This window comes from Lagenorhynchus albirostris, chromosome 19 (assembly GCF_949774975.1).
Source record: "Lagenorhynchus albirostris chromosome 19, mLagAlb1.1, whole genome shotgun sequence".
Taxonomy (NCBI): Eukaryota; Metazoa; Chordata; class Mammalia; order Artiodactyla; family Delphinidae; genus Lagenorhynchus; species Lagenorhynchus albirostris.
This window is the reverse complement of record NC_083113.1, coordinates 42,241,173-42,265,770: the sequence shown is the minus strand read 5'-3', so window position 1 is coordinate 42,265,770 and position 24,598 is coordinate 42,241,173. Positions and strand designations below refer to the sequence as shown.

General features: G+C 38.0%; 1 protein-coding gene across 4 annotated transcripts in view; it reads right to left on the bottom strand.

Moving 5' to 3' along the window:
* The window catches only part of NFATC3 (nuclear factor of activated T cells 3), a 133,700-nt gene that overhangs the window by 42,138 nt on the left and 66,964 nt on the right, over positions 1-24,598 (bottom strand). For 3 of the 4 annotated variants that reach the window (XM_060132606.1, XM_060132607.1, XM_060132608.1), the window contains exons 4-6: positions 12,263-12,462; positions 7,390-7,562; positions 3,408-3,548 (exon numbers count right to left, since the gene is read on the bottom strand). In XM_060132606.1, coding sequence (XP_059988589.1) covers positions 3,408-3,548; positions 7,390-7,562; positions 12,263-12,462 — 514 coding nt within the window. The remainder of the gene's footprint in view (positions 1-3,407; positions 3,549-7,389; positions 7,563-12,262; positions 12,463-24,598) is intronic. The other variant, XM_060132609.1, reaches the window with a different exon arrangement.

Sequence of the window (24,598 nt, the reverse complement as noted above, 5' to 3'; positions counted from 1 at the left end):
GGGAGTGTGATGTCTCCAGCTTTGCTCTTCTTTCTCCAGATTACTCTGGCTATTTGGGGTCTTCTACAGTTCCACAGAAATTTTAGGATTGTTCTATTTCTATGAAAAATTCCACTGGAACTTTGATAGGGATTGCACTGAATCTGTAGATTGCTTTGGGTAATATGGACATTTTCACAATATTAATTCTTCTAATCCATGAGCACAGAATATCTTTCCATTTATTTGTGTCTTCTTCAATTTCTTTCATTAACATCTTGTAGTTTCTGATACATACGTCTTTCACCTTCTTGGTTAAATTTATTCCTAGGTATTTTATTCTTTTTGATGCAATTGTAAATGATATTTTCTTAATTTCTCTTCCTGATAGTACATTATTATATAGAAATACAACATATTTTTGTATATTTGTTTTATATCCTGCAACTTAACTGAATTTATTAGTTTTAACAGTTTTTTTGACAGAGATTTATGGCTTCCTATATATAATACCACATCATCTGCAAACAGTGACAGTTTTACTTCTTCCTTTCCAATTGGAATACCTTTTATTTCTTTTTCTTGCCTAACTTTTCTGGCTAGAACTTCCTATACTATGTTGAATAAAAGTGGCAAGAGTGGGCATCCTTGTCTTCCTGATCTTAAGAGGAAAAGCTTTCAGCTTTTCACCATTAAGATATTAGCTATGGGCTGGTCACATATGGCCTCTATTATGTTAAGGTACCTGCCTTCTACAACCTTTTTGTTGACAGCTTTTTAAGGTTTTTTTTTTAATACATTTATTTATTTTATTTATTTATTTTTGGTGTGTTGGGTCTTCGTTGCTGCACGTGGACTTTCTCTAGTTGAGGTGAGCAGGGGCTACTCTTCGTTGAGGTGCACTGTCTTCTCACTGTGGTGGCTTCTCTTGTTGCGGAACATGGGCTCTAGGTTCGTGGGCTTCAGTAGTTGCAGCATGAAGGCTTAGTTGCTCCGCGGCATGTGGGATCTCCCCGGACCAGGGATTGAACCCATGTCCCCTGCATTGGCAGGCGGATTCTCAACCACTGCGCCACCAAGGAAGCCCAACAGTTTTCTTTTTTTTTTTTTCGGTACACGGGCCTCTCACTGTTGTGGCCTCTCCCGTTGGCTCCGGACGTGCAGGCTCAGCAGCCATGGCTCACGGGCCCAGCCGCTCCGCGGCATGTGGGATCCTCCCAGACCAGGGCACGAACCCGCGTCCCCCGCGTCGGCAGGCGGACTCCCAACCACTGCGCCACCAGGGAAGCCCCCAACAGTTTTTTAATCATAAATGGATGATGAATTTTCTCAAATGCTTTTTTTAATCATGATAATGTGGTGTATCACACTGACTGATTTGTGAATGTTAAACCATCCGTCTATCTCTGGAATAAATCCCACTTGATGATGGTATATGATCCTGTTAAAGTACTGCTGAATTTGGCTTGCTAATATTTTGTTGAAGATTTTTGCATCTATGTTCATCAGGTATATTGGCCTGTAATGGTTTTGATATCAAGGTAATGCTGGCCTCAAAAAATGAGTTTGGATAGTTCCCTCCTCTCCTGTTTTTTTGGAAAAATTTAGAAGGCTTGGTATTAGTTCTTCTTTGAATGTTTGGTAGAATTCATCAGTGAAGCTGTCTGATCCTGGACTTTTGTTTGTTGGGAGGTTTTGATTACTGATTCAATCGCCCTACTAGTATTTGGTCTGCTCAGATATTCTATTTCATCATGATTCAGTCTTTGGTAGGTTGTATGTTTCTAGGAATCTATCCATTTTTTTCTAAGCTGTCCAATTTTTTGGCATATGATTGTTCACAGTGGTCTCTTATGACCCTTTGTATTTCTGTGGTATCAGCTGTAATATTTCCTCTTTCATTTCTGATTTTATGTGAGTCCTCTCTTTTTTTTCTTGGTGAGTCTAGCTAGAAGTCTGTCAACTTTGTTTCTCTTTTCAAAGAACCCTCTCCTAGTTTCACTTATATTTTCTATTGTCTTTTTAGTCTCTATTTCACTTATTTCTGCCGTAATTTTTGTTATTTCCTTCCTTCTACTAACTTTGGGCTTCATTTGTACTTCTTCTAGTTCCTTGAGGTGTAAAGTTAGGTTGTTTGAGATTTTTCATGTTTTTATTTTTTAAATTAATTTTAATAAGTTAAAAAAAATTTATTGATTTATTTATTTGGCTGCACCAGGTCATAGTTGCAGCACATGGGATCTTTGTTGCAGCGTGCCTCAACGTGGGATACTCAGTTGAGGCATGCAGGATCTTTTAGTTGTGGCATGCAGGCTCTTAGTTGCAGCATGCGGGATCCAGTTCCCTAACCAGGGATCAAACCTGGGTCCCCTGCATTGGGAGTGTGGAGTCTTAACACTGGACCACCAGCAAAGTCCCTAGCAAAATGTTTTTAAGGGTCATCCATGTTGCAGCATTAATCAGTACTTTATTCTTTTTTATGGCTAAATAATATCCCATTGTATGAATATATCACATTTTGATTATCCATTTATCAGTTGATAAGTATTTGAGATGTTTACATTTTTTGGCTATTATGATTAATGCTGCTAAAAGCATTTGTGTCCAAATTTCTGTGTGACTTATATTTTCAATTCTCTTGAAGAAATATTGGGGGATTCTTTTACTTTTGTTTTTGTTTTCTGTTTTTTTTTTTTTTTGCGGTACGTGGGCCTGTCACTGTTGTGGCCTCTCCCACTGCAGAGCACAGGCTCCTGACGCCAGGCCCAGCGGCCACGGCCCACAGGCGAAGCCGCTCCGCAGCGTGTGGGATCCTCCCGAACTGAGGTACGGACCCGTGTCCCCTGCGTCGGCAAGCGGCCTCTCAACCACTGCGCCACCAGGGAAGCCCTCTTTTACTTTTGAGACATCCTTAATGAGAACTTAATATTCATATGAAAATTTAATAAATGTTTGGTTTACAGTAAAATCTGTGTAAATGATGCCTATAGCTTTAAGAAAACTATTTTGTGATTAATGTCAGTGAAACATCTGAATAACTCACTTTAACCTTTTGCCCCTTAGTCTGAGTTCAATCAACTCAAATCTTATTTATCTATCTATCCATTTATTTATTTATTGAAGTATAGTTGATTTATAACGTTATGTTAGTTTCTGGTGTACAGCAAAGTGATTCAGTTGTGTGTATATATATATATTTATTTATTCTTTTTCGGATTCTTTTCCATTATAGTTTATTACAAGATATTGAATATAGTTCCCTGTGCTCTACATTAGGACCGTGTTGTTTATACAGTATATATAGTATATATAGTAGCTTGTATCTGCTTATCCCAAACTCCTATTTATCCTTCCCCACCTCCTATCCCGTTTGGTAACCATAAGTTTGTTTTCTATGTCTGAGTCAACTCAGATCTTAAATTATTTACCTTGTCCTTTTTCAAGAAAGATGATTTTGGATTCTGGAAGAAAATTAGATCCAGTAACAATCATTTCATGACCTCCATTTACAGAACAACTGTTGATACTGTACTTCTCAATATGAGGAAGTTCTTGAGCAGACCGCTGGGCTGTTTTTTTTTTTTAAGAGTTGAGAAGAAACAAAATATTAGTTTATACTCTTTCATATGTAAATGACAAAGTCTAGCTATAAAAGAAGTAACTCTGGATTTTTAAAATGCAAGGCAATGGTAACAATATCCACTAAAATAGCTATGCTATTTAGAAAACAAAATAGATTTATTAGAGTCATGTGATTTTAAATAATTTTCTTAGACTACAACTATAGAGAAACTAATAAAGAGAAATTAATTAATGCCTACAACTTATATTGACTCCAACACATTCACCTCATCCACTTTTCTCTTTATAGCTTGTCTTATTACATTTCTTCCCCACAACTTGTCTGTTAAAATTGATAAATTTAATATAATTATAAAAAGCAAATTAAATCCAAAGATGCATAATTATATTGCATACAATTAAAAGAAGACAAGTTCTAAAGGACAAACACCAAGCAGCTCTTTCATCAAGAAAATAACTAGATCATCAGTGAGGCATCAGGATTACATTTTGGACATCTTCTAAATAACTGAAGTATACACGAAGTACACATTTCAATACAGAATTTTGAAAAATGAACATAAATACTTCTTAGTGCACTATACTCTTCCTTCCCAGGGTATGGGAACATAATTTTTCTTAAAGCCTACAAGTCATTATGTAAACTATTAACTTTTCCTTGTTGCTGCCTTTTTCTAATATCTACTGATTTCAAGTTGCTGTATTTTCTGGAGATCCTACTTCTGGCTTTTCTTTCCTTTTTAAAAAAATGCTTGAGTTTCAAGCTATACATTATACTTCTTTTGACTGCTTAGGTTCTCTAAGGGTTTATTCCTGCCAAATGCCTCAATAACTAGGTTTCTCTCTGGATTAAGACAAACAAAAAGGGTGGATTATACTTTCTTCTTCACATTTTGGAAACAGGTCTATTTTTAGTCCTACTACTTGGGTGGAAAATTGGTGGCTTTGAGGGTCAGCTGTGTTTTGTTTGGCCAGAACAACATTTTAAAGAAATTTAAACAACTTGACTGCCTTTATGAAGCATGCAGTCCCTGACTATGCCTCTTCCAACTATTTATTTTTTTGAAGATTTATTTATTTTATTTACTTTTAGCTGTTTTGGGTCTTAGTTGTGGCATGCAGGATCTTTCGTTGCCATGCGCAGGCTTCTCTCTAGTTGTGGTGTGTGGGTTTTCTCTTCTCTAGTTGTGGCGCATGGGCTCCAAGGAGCGTGGGCTCTGTAGTTTGTGGCACGCGGGCTCTAGTTGAGGTGTGCAGGCTCAGTAGTTGTGGCACACAGGTTTAGTTGCCCTGCAGCATGTGGAATCTTAGTTCCCTGACCAGGGATTGAACCCCCGTCCCCTGCATTGCAAGGCGGATTCTATACCACTGGACCACCAGGGAATTCCCTCTCTTCCAACTATTTAATAATAAGACACAAAAGGTATATGAATTAGGATCCCAGCCCTATTCAAAGAGAATGTTTCATAGGAGATGGGTCTGGGATTTAGGATGAGCTACAACTTAGAAAATACCAAGCACAAATCTAGATCTCAGAAAACACTTATGTCCTTACTTATGTTCTAAATGGCTCACAAAGAAGGGGCATAAAAACAAGCACTGACTAGCCTACGGAGTAAGACTAATTCAAGTTTTAGATATTTATAGTGGAAACTAGCTATCACAAGTTCATTCAAAGTAACAGCAAAAATGTGTTCACCAAGTGGCATAGCCATAATAAAATATTATGCTTGTGCCAAAAGCATTTTTGAAGAATATTTAACTATATGAGAAAACTCCCACTATAACTACCAAATATTGTGTGCGTGCACATGTGCACACACACACAGACCAAAAAAAAAAAAGGAAAAAAATCCAAAAAAAGGTTAATAGTGACTATCTCAGAGAAGTGATATTACAAAAAAGATTTTAATGCTACTCTTTGTACCATTTTGCATTTTCTATACTCTCAACAATAATCACACAATAATTTAATAAACTAAAAGAGAAAACAGAATAATTTTAGAGTAAATTCATCTCAAAAACTCAAACTACTCTATGAACTTAAATTATTTAAATTATGTTGCTAAAAATTAGAGAAATATGTGCTTAAATGGGCATTTGTCTGGCAGGGTAACAAAGATTGTGGCAATGATAGCTGTTTCTAAGAAAGGGAACTAGCTGACTTGAAAATTTACTTTTCACTCTATACTCTTTTACTCTTTTTGAATTCTGTACCATGTACCTGTATTATCTATTAAAAATTAATATAAAAATTACTTCTACAGTGATTCTATTACCATGGATTTGCTCAGTGATTCCCACAGTCGACTGGAAATAGAAAAGTAATACAGTAGGTATGATCCCAAATTAAGAATGCATGTGGTTAACAGAAATAAAATGATATAACATAATCAAAAGAGTACTAAGAAAACCTGTGTTCTAGCCACAGCTCTGTCACACCAACAAGCAAATAACCTGGGAGGAGCACTTCAGATACTTGTGCCTCAGTTTCCTCCTACACAAAATTAAGACATGGAATTAGAACACTTCTAAGTCTGTGCTCTAAAAATCTAAATTGCAATCTCAATATTTCAGTCCTATCAGCTAACCTGCCAGAGGTCCACAGTTCTCAAGGGCTTGAGTAGATATCAGGTTCTAGGCCTTTTCTCATTTCTTGGCTCTGAAAAACCAGGGAAAAAGCATTCACTTTCTCAACCTGGTGTTGTACATAAATTTATGGTAAAAAAAACAAAAACAAAAATCCTGTAAGTCCCTATTCAGCTGAAGTGTCAGCTTGCAGAGACAGGCATCTTCCAACATTTTAATGAAACAAAGATGACCAAGTATCAATGACACTTAATGTCAGAATCATAGCTTCATAATTTGGTCCTCAGGTGTCATCAAGCCCATCTTCCTCATTTATGAGTAAGAAAACTATGGTCAAGAGAATGTCTATAGCCACACAGGCTACCTAGGGTCAAATTATAATGAGAAGCCACTTTCTAACTCCAAGATCAGTACTCCTCCACCTAAACACATAGCTTATTTCAATATAAGAAAATCACACCAGCTATCCAGACCCTGGGCTTCAGTTTACTTTTTAAAAAATTTTATTTCTTTTCATTTTTGGCTGCGTTGTGTCTTTGTTGCTGCATGCAGGCTTTCTCCAGTTGCAGCGAGCGGGGGCTACTCTTGGTTGCAGTGGCTTCTCTTGTTGCGGAGCACGGGCTCTAGATGTGCGGATTCAGTAGTTGTGGCACACAGGCTTAGTTGCTCCACGGCATGTGGGATCTTCCCGGACCAGGGCTTGAACCTGTGTCCCTTGCATTGGCAGGCGGATTCTTAACCACTGCGCCACCAGGGAAGCCCTCAGTTTACTTTTTTTTTTGGAAACATTTTTTTTAAAATATTAATTTTATTTATTATCATTTAGTTTTGGCTGCGTTGGGTCTTTGTTGCGCACGGGCTTTCTCTAGTTGTGGCGAGTGGGGGCCACTCTTCATTGGGGCGCGCGGGCTTCTCATTGCAGTGACTTCTCGTTGCGGAGCATGGGCTCTAGGCGTGCGGCTTCAGTAGTTGTGGCACACGGGCTCAGTAGTTGTGGCTCACAGGCTGTAGAGTGCAGGCTCAGTAGTAGTGGCAAGAGGGCTTAGTTGCTCCGCAGCATGTGGGATCTTCCCAGACCAGGGCTCGAACCCATGTCCCCTGCATTGGCAGGTGGATTCTTAACCACTGTGCTGCCAGGGAAGCCCCCTCAGTTTACTGTTGATCCAAACATTACATTATAAACAAAACAGAAAATAACCTATTATAAACAAAACTTTAAAATATCACAGGCTCACTTACAGCATTCAACAGGTATAGAAGCTGTCTGCAGAGAAAGGACTTTTCCATTGGGCTGTGGGATGTGTACACGAAACACAAGTCGTACTCTAGTATTCTTTCTGCCAATATCAGTTTCTCCTTTTCGAAGTTCTATATCTGAATTGCGGAGTTTCAAAATACCTGCACAGTCAATACTAGGGAAAAAAATATACAAATTTTATTTGCTTACTAGAAATTAGTGGTTCTAAACAACTCAGCAAACAGTTATTGTTAATTTGCCAGGAAGAACTATCACTATCTAAAATCAGGTCAAAAAAGAAAGATATGATTGCTATTTTCTGCCATTTAAATTTTAGGATTAAAAATGTTTTTGTACGACAAAAATGTAATACTAAGTGTGGCATATTGTCTGTAAAGAGGGCTGACAATAATTCCTCCCATTCTTGTATTCACATGCCACTTCTCCAATTAAGAGGTGGAGTAACTATTTCCCCTCTCCTTGAGAGTGAGCCTTATGACTTGCCTTGACAAACAGAATGTGGCCAAGTGATGCTGTGTAAGTTACAAGCCTAGCACTTAAGAAGCTCTGTAACTTCCAATTTTGTTCTCTTGGAGCCCTGAGCCACCATGAAAATGTCCAACTAGCATGCTGGAGAGAAAAGCCCATATAATCCTCTACTTGAGCTACCCCAGCTGAGCTCCCAGCCGAATTCAGGGGCATGAGTGATCCCAGCCAACACCACATGAGTGGATCAGCTGAGTCCAACCAACCAAAAGCAGCATGAAAAACAATAGAGTTACTACTTTAAGCCACTAAATTTGGGGGGCAGTTTGTGTTACAGAACTAGATGAGTGAAATATAAGGTAAAAGACTCTAATTCTATAAATATCACTAGGCCAGAAAAGATTAACTTATAGGACTACAAATAAGTCATTAATAACATTTAAACTTTTATATGATACATTTATTAATAAAAACAATCTATCAGGCTTTCATTTCTTTCTTTTTTTTTTTTTGTGGGGGGGCACATTCGAGGCTTGCAGGATCTTAGTTCCCCAACCAGGGATTGAACCTGCGCCCTCGGCAGTGAAAGCACAGAGTCCTAACCACTGGAACACCAGGAAATTCCCAGGCTTACATTTCTAAGAAATGCACATATAAGATTAAAGTTTTGGCATTTAAGGTCTAAAATTGCATTATCTTCAAAATTTATTACTAAGTATAGCTGCTTAACACACAATCATGGTAGGAAACACCAGTACCTATAACATATCTTTGTTATTTACATATTAGAAGAATAAAGCAAGAGGTAACGAACAATCAAACATTCTAGTTAAAGTTTACTCTCTCTTATGGCATTCCTTATTATCCATCCTCTTACTTTATCCAGCCACTCTAATGCTCTAATGTTCCAACTCTAATACTCACTGCCCAGAGGCTAGAGAAGTCACTTTGAAGGATAATATATGTTACAAAGCTAGGTTATCAAGAACCAGTAAAGCTCAAGGAAGAGTTTCTACCAATCTTTCTACCAATCTTTCCGCACCTTAAACAACAGAGCCTTTTTCTTTTTTTTTGGCCATGCCACGTGGCATGCAGGATCCTAGTTCCCTGACCGGGGATTGAACCCATGCCCCTTGCAGTGGAAGCGTGGAGTCATACGCTTCTAGCGTGGACCACCAGGGAAGTCCCCACTAGAGCCTTTTAATACATACCTACAACTCACTTGTCCATAAATTATTTTGAACAACGGTCTTATCATTCGCAATTTTTAAATCTACCACTACCTGAAACTATATTACATTCAGTCACTACAGTTTATCCTAGTAATTAGTTCCTGGATAAAACAGGCTCATTCAGCATTAGCTGCCCTGTTATCTAAGGTACTTAGAAAAGGTTTCTTAGATTTGGGTAACTTCCTAGTTGCTCCTTACTCAACCCTTTCTTGGACACACAGAATGTTGTTGTCACAAACCTTGGTTCCTATAGAATTCCTGTTCCCCAATCTAACAGTTCAGAGTGGACAGAGAGCCAGAGAAGCTTCAGGTGTGTGTATGGCAGAGCAGGGTGGGGTAAGGGGGCTAAGCTGCTTGCTACTAGTAATAATGGTATTTTTACAGCTTTGTTCTTTCTGGTCTGATCCAGGCAGGCAGTATATGCCAGCTCTGGCTGGAGAAGGGAACATGAATCTTGACTACCACCTCTGTTCCATGTGAAAAGGAGGAGGAAGATACGTTCAGATCCTACTGCTCTGATTTGTTCACACTATTCTGTAGGTAAGGCTTTCCCAAGTTCTTGAGAGAATGTCTTAGAAACTCACGTACTCTGTTTTCTTTAATTTATTGATTTATACATTATTTTTAAAAAGGATATGAGGCATTTTACAACATAAATACAAATAAGGTCAAGAAGAAAGAAATAGAAAATATTTTTGAATAGAAGAAAGAGGAGATAAATATATCCCAAATCTAGGGTTATATGAACTACTATAATTACTATAATTGAGCTTGATCATGAACTTTTGGGAAGCTGAGGCAAAAAGTAAAGATGATAGGGACTTCCCTGGTGGTCCAGTGGTTAAGACTCCACACTCCCAATGCAGGGGGCCCAGGTTTGATCCCTGGTCAGGGAACTAGATCCCACATGCCACAACCAAGAGTCCCACTGCCTCAACGAAGAGTTTGCATGCCGCACATGCCACAACAAAGATCCCGCGTGCCACAACTAACACCCTGCGCAGCCAAATAAATAAATAAATATTTTTTAAAAAAAGTAAAGATGATAAAGCTTTTGTAGGTCTCTCCTTGTCTGGTAAAACAAAATCTACTGTGTCATCAAATACCAACTTTTCTCCTTTAACCTGAAAAGACTGTGTGTGTGTGTGTGTGTGTGTAATAATGACCAACTTAAGAGATAAAATCTTTTTAACAGTCCATTAAGTTATAAGCTTCTGGCGATTTCTATTTACTTGATTCAAGTCTACTGCTTGAACTATCCAGAGGAATCAATGGAAACATGGTCTGCAAACTGTCACCTAAGAATCAATTTTATGAGTTCTTAGAAAAAGATAGTTCAAAGTTGAGTTTCAAATTCCCCTCTGCAGCTGAATAATAGTATATTCATATTGCTTTTGATGCTAGATGAAAAAGTACGATCCTAGGGAATTCCCTGGTGGTCCAGTGGTTAGGACACTGTGCTTTCACTGCCGAGGGCCCAGGTTTGATCCCTGGTCAGGGAACTAAAATCCCACAAGCCACATGGCAAGGCCAAAAAAAAAAAAAAGTAAGATCCTAGAGTAAAAGAGAGGAAGCCTTCTTGCATCCTCATTTAGAGGCTGGCTACCTCACCTTATGTGAAGATTGGTCAAATAGGATGTCTGGAGTCAATGTTTTTCTTTCTTTTTTTTTTTTTTTCAATTTTTTCTTAAGTGTTTTGCTCAAGTACCTGAACAAAGGATTGGCTGAGAATCCAAAGTTCTTTTTTTAATTATTACAGAACACAGAAATTTAAGAGTAGAGATTATCAACTAGCTGTCTACCTCTGCCATGAAAAAACTCTATTGTAGCCCGTGTAATGACTTAGTGGAGTTGAGTTCTCGAGTACTGTTCCTTTGAACAAAGCAGGCAAAGTTAAGGGTTTATTTAAATCAATATTAACTTGTCTTTTCTGGAGATAAGTAGATAAGAGGCAATTCTTATTTTATAATAGTACAATTATGTTATAAGTTACTATGTCCTCAGGGGTATATTCAGTTTACCTAAAAAGTTATTTAAATATAAATTTAAAAGAGAAGAACTCGAGACTGAAATCTGATTTTAATAGGACTATTCTTGTAATAACCTGGGACAGATATCATTGCCATCTCAAGAAAGACCTATATTATAGTTTGAACCAATTTCTCTAACAAACTTCACTGCAAGTTTCACATACCTGGTTGTGGCAGAATAACAGTTACCTACTAAATATTCTTTTTTTCTGTTTTTCTTAGTAATAGACCCCCATCTTGTTAGCGGTGGCAATGCACTCAGGTAAAAAAAAACATACCCAGGTCTTCCTTATATACAAGGATGATCAATGAGATGTAGTAAAGGTGTTGGATAAGTTTCTGGGAAAAGCTCTGTAAAGAGGTCTGACTCAGATGGAAGTTCTCTCTTACCCTTCCTCTTACCCGTTCTTCCTATTCCTTCCAGGATTACAGTTATGATGGCTAGAGCTCCAGTAGCTATTGTGGATCATGAGGCAATCTTGTGGATGGAAACCACATGCTAATAATAGCAGAGAAGAAAAAACAGAAGGAGCTTGGGGCCCCAATGACTTATGGAACCACTGTGCTAGCCCTAAGATGCCTATGTGTATATTTATTTTACGGAATAAAAAATTAAACCTCTAGCTGTTTAAGCCACTGCATTTCAGGTTTCTGTTACAGGTACTATATATATTCCTAACTAATCCACGTGAACAAAACTCTACTGCATTCTCATTCAGAAGCTGGCCACCTCATTTTATTTGGAAATGGGTGAAATGGGACACCTGGAAGTAGAGTTGAAGTTTTCCTCAAGGAAACTTAACAATCATAATTTTACTGCAATTGTTTACTTATTGTCTACCCTATTAGACTGTGAGCTACTTGAAAAAAAGTCCATATACTTTTGTCTCTATCACCTAGCATGATGCTTGGCTGGTACTACATGGTCATAAACTTTTGCTGAATTGAATTTTCTTTATGGAAATGTGGTACCAACCTTAGCAAATATACTATAATTATTTACATAATGTTATTCAGTTATTTTAGAACAATGACTTATTTTTGTACTATAAAAATAAATATACTTTTCTTCAAAGTTATTTTAGAAAAAGAAAGAACAGTCCATTTTGGGATATGTTTCAAGATACCTGGCTGACATATTGTTTTCAGGAAGAAGTGGAATTTCCAGAACCTTTGTGCTGGCAATTATTATCTCTTGGCTTGCAGTAGCAACTGTCTTCCCAGTGATCCGATGCACCTGGTAAAATGCATGAGGCCGTAAATATCGATCATCTGCTGTTCCAATAAACATCTGTAGATTTATCGGCTTTTCACTATAGCCCAGGAGCTAATTTGGAAGAGCAAACACAGAAAAATACAATTCATTATCCATGCATTTTACAATATGCTTACAATGTTAAGTCTATTATATTTATATCATATACTACTGATACATAAAATGTTATTTCAAAAAAGATAATAATAAAAACAAGTAATAAATGAATAGCCCTCTAAATCACAGAAATATTTTAAGAGTTATAAAATGCCGCAATATATTACAAAGGGATGAAGGAGTTTTTCTGGATTAAAATCTAGATCAACCTAAATTTTGAAAAGCCTTGGTAGAGTGCTGTGGAGAATACAAAAGAAATGTTGATTCTGTGCTCCAGGCAACATTAACCATCCAGACCAGACTTAAAGATCAGGGTATGTGGGAAGGTCCTCTAACGGGCTGCTAAAATCAGAGACACTTTTAGCAGAAAGGATCTGAAAAATCCTATTGCATGTTTCCAAGTTAATATTTCAACTGACTTAACAAGCTAGGCTACTTGACTTTCTTTGGTACCCTTCACTACTGTTGAGGTTAAGATGGCTACACAGGATTAATAAGGGTGATGACCAGGAGGTGCTGGAGGTAAAAACAGCGGCCACAAGAAAGGAGGCAGTTAAAAGAAACAGAGCCTAAAGCACTTAGGGAGACTCCTATGTCCAGTCTGATGGCTGAGTAGCACCCACTGGACCCACCTTGAAAGGACGGACAGAACACCAAAGTAAGCAGATACTGGAAACAAACTGACACATGTAAGAAGAGAATAACAAAAGGTGTGTTTCCTGTTTTTAAGGCTTTTAACCTGAGGGAAAGCCACAGTCCAGGCCTTACAGTGAGACTAAAACTACCAAAGAAATCTACAGTCTGAAGGGCTTGAAGAACCAAGGACAGACAGTCTGTCACAACCTCTGGAAAGAAAGAGGCAAATCCCAGAAAAGGACAGCCAGACAGGAGGAGCTCCAAATTTTATATATATATAGACTCCACCCAATCCTTTGGCTGACCTGTAAACCATTCAAGAACAGGATAGATCCAAGCAGCCTAAGGCTAAAATAAATGAAATGAGATTATAAGCTACCACCAACCACAGGGAGACAGGTTTTACAGGTTGACTCCAACCAAGTTAAGTGCCTGCTTAAACAAAAAAATTCAACATTCTTTGGGAGTACATATGGGTGTGCATTTATATTAGTTTTGATGCTGAGTTGTACAAGTTCTTTATATATTCTGAATATTAATCCCTTGCAGTTATGTGATTTGCAAATATTATCTCCCATTCTGCAGGCTGTCTTTTCACTTTCTTGGTTGTGTCCTTTGATGCACAAAAGTTTTAAAATTTTGATGGAATCTAATTTATTTTGTTTGTTTTGTTGCCTGTGCTTTAGGTGTCATACTTAAGAAACCATTACCAAGTCCAATGTTGAGAAGATTTTTCTCATGTTTTCTTCTAAGAATTTTATAGTTTTAGGTCTTTGATCCATATTTAGTTAATTTTTGTATATAATGTAAGGTAAGGATCCAACTACATTATTTTGCATGGGGATATCTAATTTTCCCAACACCATTTGTTGAAAAGACTGTCATTTCTCCTACTGAATGGTTTTGGAACCCTATCAAAAATGAATTGATCATATGTTAGGGCTTATTTCTGGGCTTTCTATTCTATTTCATTGGTCTGTCTTTATGCCAGTATCATACTGTTTAAAATACTGTAGCTTTGTAGTATGTTACAAGTCAGGGAAAGGGGGTCCTCCAACTTTACTCTTCTTTTTCAGGATTGTTTCAGCTATTTGAAGCCCCTTGCAATTCCATATGAATTTTTTTTTAAATAAAGTTATTTATTTATTTATTTACTCATGGTTGCGTTGGGTCTCCGTTGCTGTGCGCGGGCTTTCTCTAGTTGTGGCGAGCAGCAGCTACTCTTTGTTGTGATGTGCAGGCTTCTCATTGCAGTGGCTTCTCTTGTTGCAGAGCATGGGCTCTAGGCGTACAGGCTTCAGCAGTTGTGGCACACGGGCTCAGTAGTTGTGGCACATGGGATTAGTTGCTCTGCAGCACGTGGGATCTCCCTGGACCAGGGCTTAAACCCTGCTCCCTACATTGGTAGGCAGATTCTTAACCACTGCGCCACCAGGGAAGTCCCCATTATGAATTTGAGGATATGCTTTTCCATTCTGCAAAAAGGGTTGTTGGAATTTGGGTAAGTATTGCATTAAATCTGTAGACTGCTTTGGGCAGTATTGATATCTTAACAATGTTAATTAAGTCTCCTCTCCATGAACATGGAATGTCTTTCTATTTATTTTTGTTTCATGTATATTTGGATTTTATTTTCACTTTATATATTTCCATTTAGTTTTATTTCTTTCAGAAATATTTTACAGTTTTCAGCATACAAGTCCTTATACCTCCTTGGTTAAATTAAATCCTAAGTATTTAATACTTTTAGATGCTATTGTAAATGAAAACTGCTTTCTTAATGTCCTCTTACGGTTGTTGATCACTGATACACAGAAACACAATCGGTAAGTATGTGTTGATCTCCTACCCTGAAATTTCGTAAACTCATTTATTAGCTCTAGCAGCTTTCTTGGGGATTATTTGGGATTTTTAAAGTATGTGAGCATGTCATCTGTTAATAGAGATAACTTTACCTCTTCCTTTCCAATTTGGATGTCTTTTATTTCTTTTTATTGCCTAACAGCTCTGGCTAGAACTTCCAGCACAAATGTTGAATAGCAGTGGCGAAAGCAAGCATCCTTGTCTTGCTCCTGATCTTAGGGGAAAAGCTTTCAGTCTTTTACCATTAAGTATGATGTTATTAGCTGTGGGCTTTTAATAAATGACCTTGATCATGTTAAGGACTTTCCCACTTTCCTTAGTTTGCTGTTTTTTTTTTTAAAATGATATGCTGTTAAATTTTGTCAAATGCCTTTTCTGTGTCAATTGAGATGATCATGTGGTTTTTATGCCTTCATTCTATTAGTATGGCATATTACAACAATTGATTTTCATATGTTGAATCACCTGCATTTCTGAGGTAAATCCCACTTGGTCATGCTGTATAATCCTTTTAATGTGCTGTTGGATTTGGTTTGCTAGCTTTTTGTTGAGGATTTTTGTGCTTATATTCTTTACGGATATTAGTCTGTAGTTTTCTCTTCTTGTGTCTTTGTCCTTATCATTATCCTTTTGATTAAAAAAATTTTTTTCCATGTCTCTATTGAAATTCCTTCATCTCTTCACATATTTAGCCCACCTTTTCTACTAGATAATTTAGCATTTTCATCATTGTTATGTTAAAGTCTATTTCTGATAACTCCAACCCAGACACAGAGTTAGATTTAGGCCATCTTTGGGCCAGCTTCTATTGAGTGTTTTCTCTTAGCTGTGGTTCACACTTTCTTGTGTGTGTATGTATAGTTTAACATATACTAGCCATTTTGTATAGAAGAACTCTAGGAACTGAAGTAGCAAGTATTTACCTTCAGAAAGAGGCATGCTATTTTTTTTTTTTTTTTTTGGTCAGGTCACAGTTCTTAAGCTGTATCAGCTTTACTGCAGTTTTAGTCAGATTCCTCTGCTTTGAGATGGTGGCTTACATGCACTTGGTGGAGATCTTACAAATTTCAGACAGATCTTGCTCAGCAATCCCCACTCCTACTTTTGGCCCCAAATACCTCTGGGAGGAAGATGTGCTCTATGGCTGTTTTATTCCATTGAACCAGCAAGGGAGCAATATGATAACATAGACTGCCTAAAGTCAATTTTTTGGTAAGCACAGTGGAGTGCCCAGCTCTTCAAGACAGTAGTGGTGGAGTTTCTGATGCCCACCCAGTCCTAAGCACTGTCCCTACAAGCTGGGGTTGTGAGTCACAGTGTCAGTGATGTTTTCACTAAAGCAAAACTGGGTAGGGTGGCTGTACACTGTTCTAGGCCACATAGCTTCCAAACCTGAGATTTTATGAGCTACCTAATAACCTTAAAAGAAATTCTCTTCTGTTTCTGCACTATGGTTTTGTAAAGTATCCTGACACATGATAGCAAGTATAGAGTGCCTAGTACAGTGTCTGGCATGTACCTAACAAATGTTAGCTATTAGTTTGCATCCAGATTCTAAGTATGGAATCTAGTCAGAGTTTCAAATATGTAGGAGTTTTATTTGATTATGTTGTCCTTCAGGTGACTGCTTTACTCCCTCCTGCTTGCTCATCCCTGGCTTTACGGTAGAGTTTGTAACCAAGCAACATCATAATTTATTGATTATCCTCCTCTACCCAGGAAAGGACATGAAGTCTTTTGCCTATTATCAGATAAAATAATTTACCCAGGATGATTTTCAGCCCTGTGCCTTTACAGAGAAGCAAATAAAGCCTGGACCATTGCAATAGTCTTGTAACTGCTCTCCCTGTTCTTACTCTTGCTCCCTGATAGCCTATTCTCTGTCCAAGAGTCAGAACAACCTTGTAATATTAACCAGATAACTTTACACCCCTGCTCAGAACTCTCTAATGGCTTCCTTCCATACTCAGAACTAAATTCAAATGCCCTATGATGATTTACAAGTCCTGTGTGATCTGGGCCCTGGCTAACTTGTTGCCTTACCTTCTCCTACTCTCTCCCTTCCACAGTCTGCTCTGGCCACCTTGGCCTTATTGCATGAACCACTCAAGCTCATTCCTAACCTCAGGGCCTTCACACTTAATATTTTGTCCCTCTGGAACATTCTTCCCTCTGATCTTCATATTACCTCACTCCTTCAGCTCTACACTCAAAGGTCAACTTCTCAGAGAAAACCACCCTATCTAAAACATCACATTTCTATCCCTTTATCCTGTTTTATTATTTTTCATAGTATTTATCACTATTAAAAGTATTTTAGGGACTTCCCTGGTGGCACAGTGGTTAAGAATCCGCCTGCCAATGCATGGGACACAGGTTTGAGCCCTGGTCCGGGAAGATCCCACTGCCGTGGAGCAACTAAGCCCATGCGCCACAACTACTCAGTCTGCATTCTACAGCCCGCGAGCCACAACTACTGAGCCTGCATGCCACAACTACTGAAGCCCGCACGCCTAGAGCCCGTGCTCCAGAACAAGAGAAGCCACCGCAATGAGAAGCCCGCGCGCCGCAACGAACAGTAGCCCCCGCTCTCCACAACTAGAGAAAGCCTGTAGGCAGCAGTGAAGACCCAATGGAGCCAAAAATAAATAAATAAACTAATTAATTAATTAAAAAAAAGTATTTTATACATTTGTTTATATCTGTTTTCCTTATTACCACATAAGTTCCCAAAATACAGAAACTTTGTCTTGTTCACCACTCCACCCCTCCTTCTTTTTATTGAGGATCCATTATGGAAATATCTATACCAAATGTCACTGCTTCAGCCAGTATTATATAGGTGACAATAAAAAAAAAGAACAAAGTGGCATGTATTAAATTTTAAGGAATTAGTGAAGACCTTAAAAGGCAGAAATTTATTAATAATAATAATATTGGGAAGCACATGATAAAAAGCAATTAAGGTCCTGTGAAGGAGAGAAAAGACGAAATCATGGAAACCAGCTAAGAGGCTGAAGCACTAAAATCATGTGTACTCAAAGTTTAAACAAGGGTAGAAGTGAGAACATAAATAGAAATGAAGGAGGATTAATGCAATAAGTCTTTCTCGTGAGATCCTAAAGAGATTTTTTGTAACTGGCTACGTATAGAATAATAAAGAGAAGGGAACAAAGAAATTAGAAGTTCTGAGCTTCAGTACTCAAGAGAATGATGGTATCACTAGCAAATAAAGAAATGAAGAAGTCACTGATTTAGAACAGGTTTGGAAGAAGATAATGTTTTCAATGTTAGTCATGTGGTATTCAAGGTAACAGTGAGACATCTAGATGGAAATGTGAGGCCATATAATACATACATTCTTTTAGCCCAGCCATAGCGTTATTGCACAATAACAAAATACAGTCTACTGTGCTTTAAAAGGATGACTGAAATCCTCTTTCTGTTTGTTTTGACATGATGAGTAGAATGATGACATCATGATGACATGAGTATGCACTGTAAGTTTCAGTACTCATAGCACTTTAAACACTACTGAGTTTTAACTGCATCACTGTGATTTGTAGCTCCCTGAGCAGCAGCGTAAAATGATGAGAGTGCCAGTATACTCTCTATCTTAACTACTCTGCCATTGTTGCCCCAAAACAGGCTCAGTCAATTTATAAATGAATGAGTATGGCAACATGATGAGTGAGGTGCATATAGGTATTTAATGGAAAGGGGCCAGAAATTCAAACTTCTATCAATGCACGAGATAATCATTGTTTTTCAAAGAGAGGAACTAGCCTATGTTGCACAGAACTTCAGAACGTCCCATCATATATATTCGTGTATACAGAAACGTTTACGAACTTGGAACCCAACTCCTTAGTATATATAAATACCACCCAAATTGCAGTTTTAACACATATGAATTTTTCATGAATGCAACTGCCATGTAAACTGAGGTAAACTTTATTTATTTTGGCTGCGCTGCGCGGCACGTGGAATCTTAGCTCCCCGACCAGGGATCACACCCGCACCTCCTGCACTGCAAGCACAGAGTCTTAACCACTGGACCACCAGGGAATTCCCGAGGTAAACTTTAGCAAGAGTTGATCATTTCAGAAAATCATGTCATTGCTAGTAATGCCACTCACTTGTGGAATTTAGGTTGCTGATCAACACACTTGCCTATGTGCAAGTGTGATATAGTGATGCTGTAGGTACAAGTATCTAATTATTTCATTGTTTTCTCTATAGTCATTACCAAGCCTTTTCATTTTGAAATATAACTTTTTGTTATAATTTGTTTATAACCGTTTTCTAAATGTGTTTCCTCTTAATAATAAAAGCATTATATTGGTATTTCTAAAATTATATGTGTAGGCTGATTATATTGTCCTTGAATTTCCATTTCAGGTAAATAAAGTATTATAAAATATTTGTTTAAAATTTTAAAAGAGTGGGGTTGGGTCTGATAGGGTTGAGAACCACTAGCCTTAGAAGATTTGCAAGTCAAGAGGCACACTGGTATCAGTTTGCCTAAAATGAATCCTCCAGTCTCCTGTCTAGGGAACATAAACCCACTGCAAGCGTTTTGGGAGTTAAGAGGAGTCAAAGCTCTCCCTATTCAGTACACAGACTTTCATTATGCCTCCCCTTTCATCCCCATCCCATTTTCTGTACAGATCCTCAAGCCCTGCTTTCAGTTATTCTAGAACCTAGAACTTCTATTTCATTCCCTCTAAAGAATAAATCTCCAGAATTCTCCCAAGGTAAGCCAGTGGTTATCACTTCATTATACCATATAAGGGAGAAAAATCTGGGAAGTTTAACTGCTTCTTTTGTAGACCTTCAACAATATGTTTTCGGCCTCACCTCACATCCCACTTTCAGAGACACCAGTGCCTCAATCCCCTGAGCCTTTCCAAGGTTCTTTAGTATAAAATGATTTGTGCTTAATTATTGGTTCTTTCTCTCCAACCAACAAGCTTGAGTTGTAACTGTTTAATGTCTAATGAAGGTAAACACATGTGTTTAACCTAGTATATTTAACTGGAAATTGCAGTTTTCTGTAAATATTTAACTATTTGTGTATTTAAGAAATCTATCAATATTTCAGTTGTGATTTCTTTTTACATATTTTGGTATAAACAAGTTAATAAATGTTAAAGCTTGAATTGAATGGAAAATATTCCATAAAAAATAAAATGCCAACATGATTACAGTAAAAAAAAAATAAAGCCTAAATAAATCAATAACTAAAGAAGAAATAGTAACAGTGTGGGCGTATATATGCATATGCACACAAATATGGTTCAGTCACTTTTCCCTTTTGGTTTGTATGGAGGCAGATGGGGTAAGTGATAATGTAGAATGAGAGTCATACAAATTTGGACACAGAGGTGAAAAAGTAACAGTAGAGAGTGGTGATATACTTTAACTAAATTAGTTTATGTAATTCTAAAACTCTTGTGGAGTACATGCCATTTTTTCCAGTTTATAGATGAAGAATCTGAAGCTAAGAAAGATTAAGGAACTACTCCGAACTCATGGCTAATCACCCTTTCTGCTATACTTATTGTTGCTCTTTCATGTTTAATCCTACATTGAACAAATTATTCTATGGAACCAACTGTTCTTGTAGTGGAGGAAGAAGTACCAACAACTTTACCACTTGCCTCAAAGTACTGTGAGGGGGACAGTGTCATTCTTGTTATCTCCAGAGCCTAGTATAGTACCTACCACGTTATGGGCATTTAATCACTGCTGAATGAATGAATTTTGGAATGAGAGAGTACAATTTGGTGGAACAAAATAACACGAGGTTAGTCAACAGAATTATTTAAATAAGAATTATAACCACTAAAGTAGCTGTTTAAAATGAAGTAGTAAAATCTAAAATAGAAAATACAAACTAAAAATTTTATTGCTATCTATTAAGTTACCCAAATATCACATAACATACCAGTAAGTACTATATTCCAAAGTATCCCAGTCATATTAGATGACTCATATTAATACCAGCTTGGCAAAGACATAAGCCACCTGTCCTTTATACTTTGATAGTAAAATGAGCCAGTGATGGGGGAAGGTAATCAGGCAGATAAGATTTCAAAGAGAATGTATTTCATAACACGTATTTCAGCCAACATCTGCTCCAAGCATATATACTACAGCATAAGAAAAATAGGGCTTCTCCCTTGCAACTCAAGGACTTTAAAAGAATATCAAATAAATTAATTAGACTATCATTCCATCCCATCCCATTTGCTGCCAATGTTATAGGCAACAAATTGTTGCTACTGTTAACACTATTCTCTAAAATCTTTCATCTAGTATCAGGATACTTCTCTTCAGGTCACCTTCTGCTTTGTAGAAGAAAGTAAGCTAAGTTGTTTGTTATGTTTCTGTACGTTTCCATAGCAAAGGTCTGTGCCTGCTTAATTTAACTAAAGCTGGAGGGTTAAAGCCTGAAGGTATACGACAGACTAAAGCAGCTTCAATAAGAGGAGTTATATTATCAGTTCTGCTACATTACTTGGAGGGAGCGGATCTGAATATATTAGACACATGACAACACAATGTAGAGATAATAAAAATACAAAATTAAATTTCCATAAATTGCTTCAAACTGAAAATATACATGTAACAACATCATACAAAAAATCATCACCTGGAAATGAATCTTGGCATATAATGAAATACAAAGTCTAGTTATGGAAAAAAATACTACAATCTCCATTTTAACTTTCAGTAACTTTTGGGATAAGACTCAAAATATTTATTCCTTCATAAAACTTATCACTGTATAACAAAGTATGTATGTAATTTTATGCAATTTTATCCCATATGTAGATTCAAGTAACCACCATAACAGTCATGATCCAGAACTCTTCCATTACCACAAAGGAACTCTCTTGTGCTACCCATTTACATTCACAGTCTTCAACCAGTTCCTGTTCCCTGGCAACCGCTAATCTAGTGTCATCTCTGTAGCCCTGCCATTTTGAGAATGTTATATATATAAATGGAATCACAGTATGTAACCATTTGAGATTGCCTTTTTTCCCACTCAACATAGTTCCATGGAGAACCTTAGAACTTGTGTGTATCAACAGTTTGTTCCTTTTTATTGCTGAATGGTAGCTAGTGCATTGTATGGATATACCAGTTTGTTTAACTCTTCTTCCATCTGGCTTGTTTCTAATTTTTGACTAAGAAAAATGACACCACTATGAACCTTAAAGGTTATTGTGTGAACAAGTTTTTATTTTTCTGCAATAAATGCCAAATGTGATTCCTGGGTCATGTGGTAAATGCAAGTTTAGTTTTTTAAGAACCTGACAAACTATCTTGCGGAGTGGTTGTACCATTTTACATTCGTAACAGCAGTTTAGGTGGGATAAAGTTTCTTGGCATCCTTGCCAGCATTTAGTATTATCACTATTTTTTTTTTCCTGTACGTGGGCCTCTCACTGTTGTGGCCTCTCCCATTGCTGAGCACAGGCTCCGACACACAGGCTCAGTGGCTACGGCTCACGGGCCCAGCCGCTCCACGTCATGTGGGATCTTCCCGGACCGGGGCACGAACCCGTGTCCCCTGCATCGGCAGGCGGACTCTCAACCACTGCGCCACCAGGGAAGCCCTATCACTATTTTTTTATTTAACTGTTCTATAAGGCATATAGTGATATCTCATTGTGGTTTTAATTTGCATTTTTCTAATGGCTAATAATGTGGAAAATCTTTTCACATGCTTATTTGCCATCTTATCTCCTCCTTGGCAAAATGTCTGTTCATGTCTTGTGCCCATTTATAACTGAATTGCTTTTTTTAAAATTTTATTTTATTTATTTATTTATTTTTGGCTGCACTGGGTCTTTGTTGCTGTGCACGGGCTTTCTCTAGTTGCAGAGAGAGGGGGCTACTCTTCGTTGCCGTGCGAAGGCTTCTCATTGTGGTGGCTTCTCTAGTTGCTCTAGAGCACAGGCTCAGTAGTTATGGGTCACGGGCCCAGTTGCTCTGCGGCATGTGGGATCTTCCTGGACCAGGGCTCAAACCCGCGTCCCCTGCACTGGCAGGCGGATTCCCAACCACTGTGCCACCAGGGAAGCCCCCTGAATTGCTTTTTTACTGTTGAGTTTTCAAAGTTCTTTACATATTCTAGATACAAGATCTTTGTCAGATATGTGGTTTGCAAATGTTTTCTTCCTGTCTTAGCCTGTCTTTGCCATCCTTTTATATTTTTTTTGCCATGCTGTGCAGCATGTGGAATCTTAGTTCCTCAACCTGGGATTGAACCAGTACCCCCTGCATTGGGAGTGTGGAGTCCCAACCACTGGACCACCAGGGAAGTCCTCCGTCCTCTTAATAGGATCTTTCACAGGGCTAAAGTTTTTAATTTTGATGAAGTCCAATTTATCTATTTTTTCTTCTAGTATCATGCTTTTGGTATCATGTCCGAGAACTTTTCTCATAGCTTGAGGTCCTGAAGATTTTCTCCTATGCGTTCTTCTAAAAGTTTTATGGTTTTACAATTCACATTTAATTTCACAATCCATTTTGAATTAATTTTTGTATAAGATGTGAGGTTTAGGTTAAGGTGGTTTTATTTGCTTAAAGATGTCCAACTGCTACAGCACCATTCGTTAAAAAGACAATGTAGGGCTTCCCTGGTGGCGCAGTGGTTGAGAGCCCACCTGCCGATGCAGGGGACACAGGTTCGTACCCCGGTCCAGGAAGATCCCACATGCTGTGGAGCGGCTAGGCCCGTGAGCCATGGCCGCTGAGCCTGCGCGTCCAGAGCCTGTGCTTCGCAACGGGACAGGCCACAACAGTGAGAGGCCCGTGTAAAGCAAAAAAAAAAAAAAAAAAAAGACAATGTAAAAGCTCTTAAAGAATATTCATCTTGGTCTATAAACAGTATATTTTTTATTTAAATACAGTTGCCATTACCTATGCTAAATTAAAAATTGATGTAATTTCAAATGATTTTCACATTTTGAAAAATGAGAATAAAATGTTTCTGATAATTCCTAAAATACTAATACTTTTTGGACAAATGAAATCAAATTCTACTGTTGTATATTTCTTGTAATTCATTAACATGCCGTATTTCCTTTGGTCTCAGAGCCTTCTAAATCAGCACTGCTCAACAGAACTCTCTGAAATGATGAAAATATTCTATATCTGCATTGTAAAAAAAAAACCCATGATCCATGTCATATCAATTGTTGTGTAAGGTGTGAAGCTTAGGTTAAGGTTTATTTTCTTGTCTATGGATGTCCAATTGCTAGCATCATTTGTTCAAAAGGCAATGTAGGGCTTCCCTGGTGGCACAGTGGTTGAGAGTCTGCCTGCCGATGCAGGGGACACGGGTTCGTGCCCCGGTCCGGGAAGATCCCACATGCTGCGGAGCGGCTGGGCCCGTGAGCCGTGGCCGCTGAGCCTGCGCGTCCGGAGCCTGTGCTCCGCAACGGGAGAGGCCACAACAGTGAGAGGCCCGCGTACCGCAAAAAAAAAAAAAAAAAACAAAGGCAATGTAACCATTACCCACATTGGCTACCAAGCCTTGAAGTGTTGTTAATGCAAGTGAAGAACTGAATTT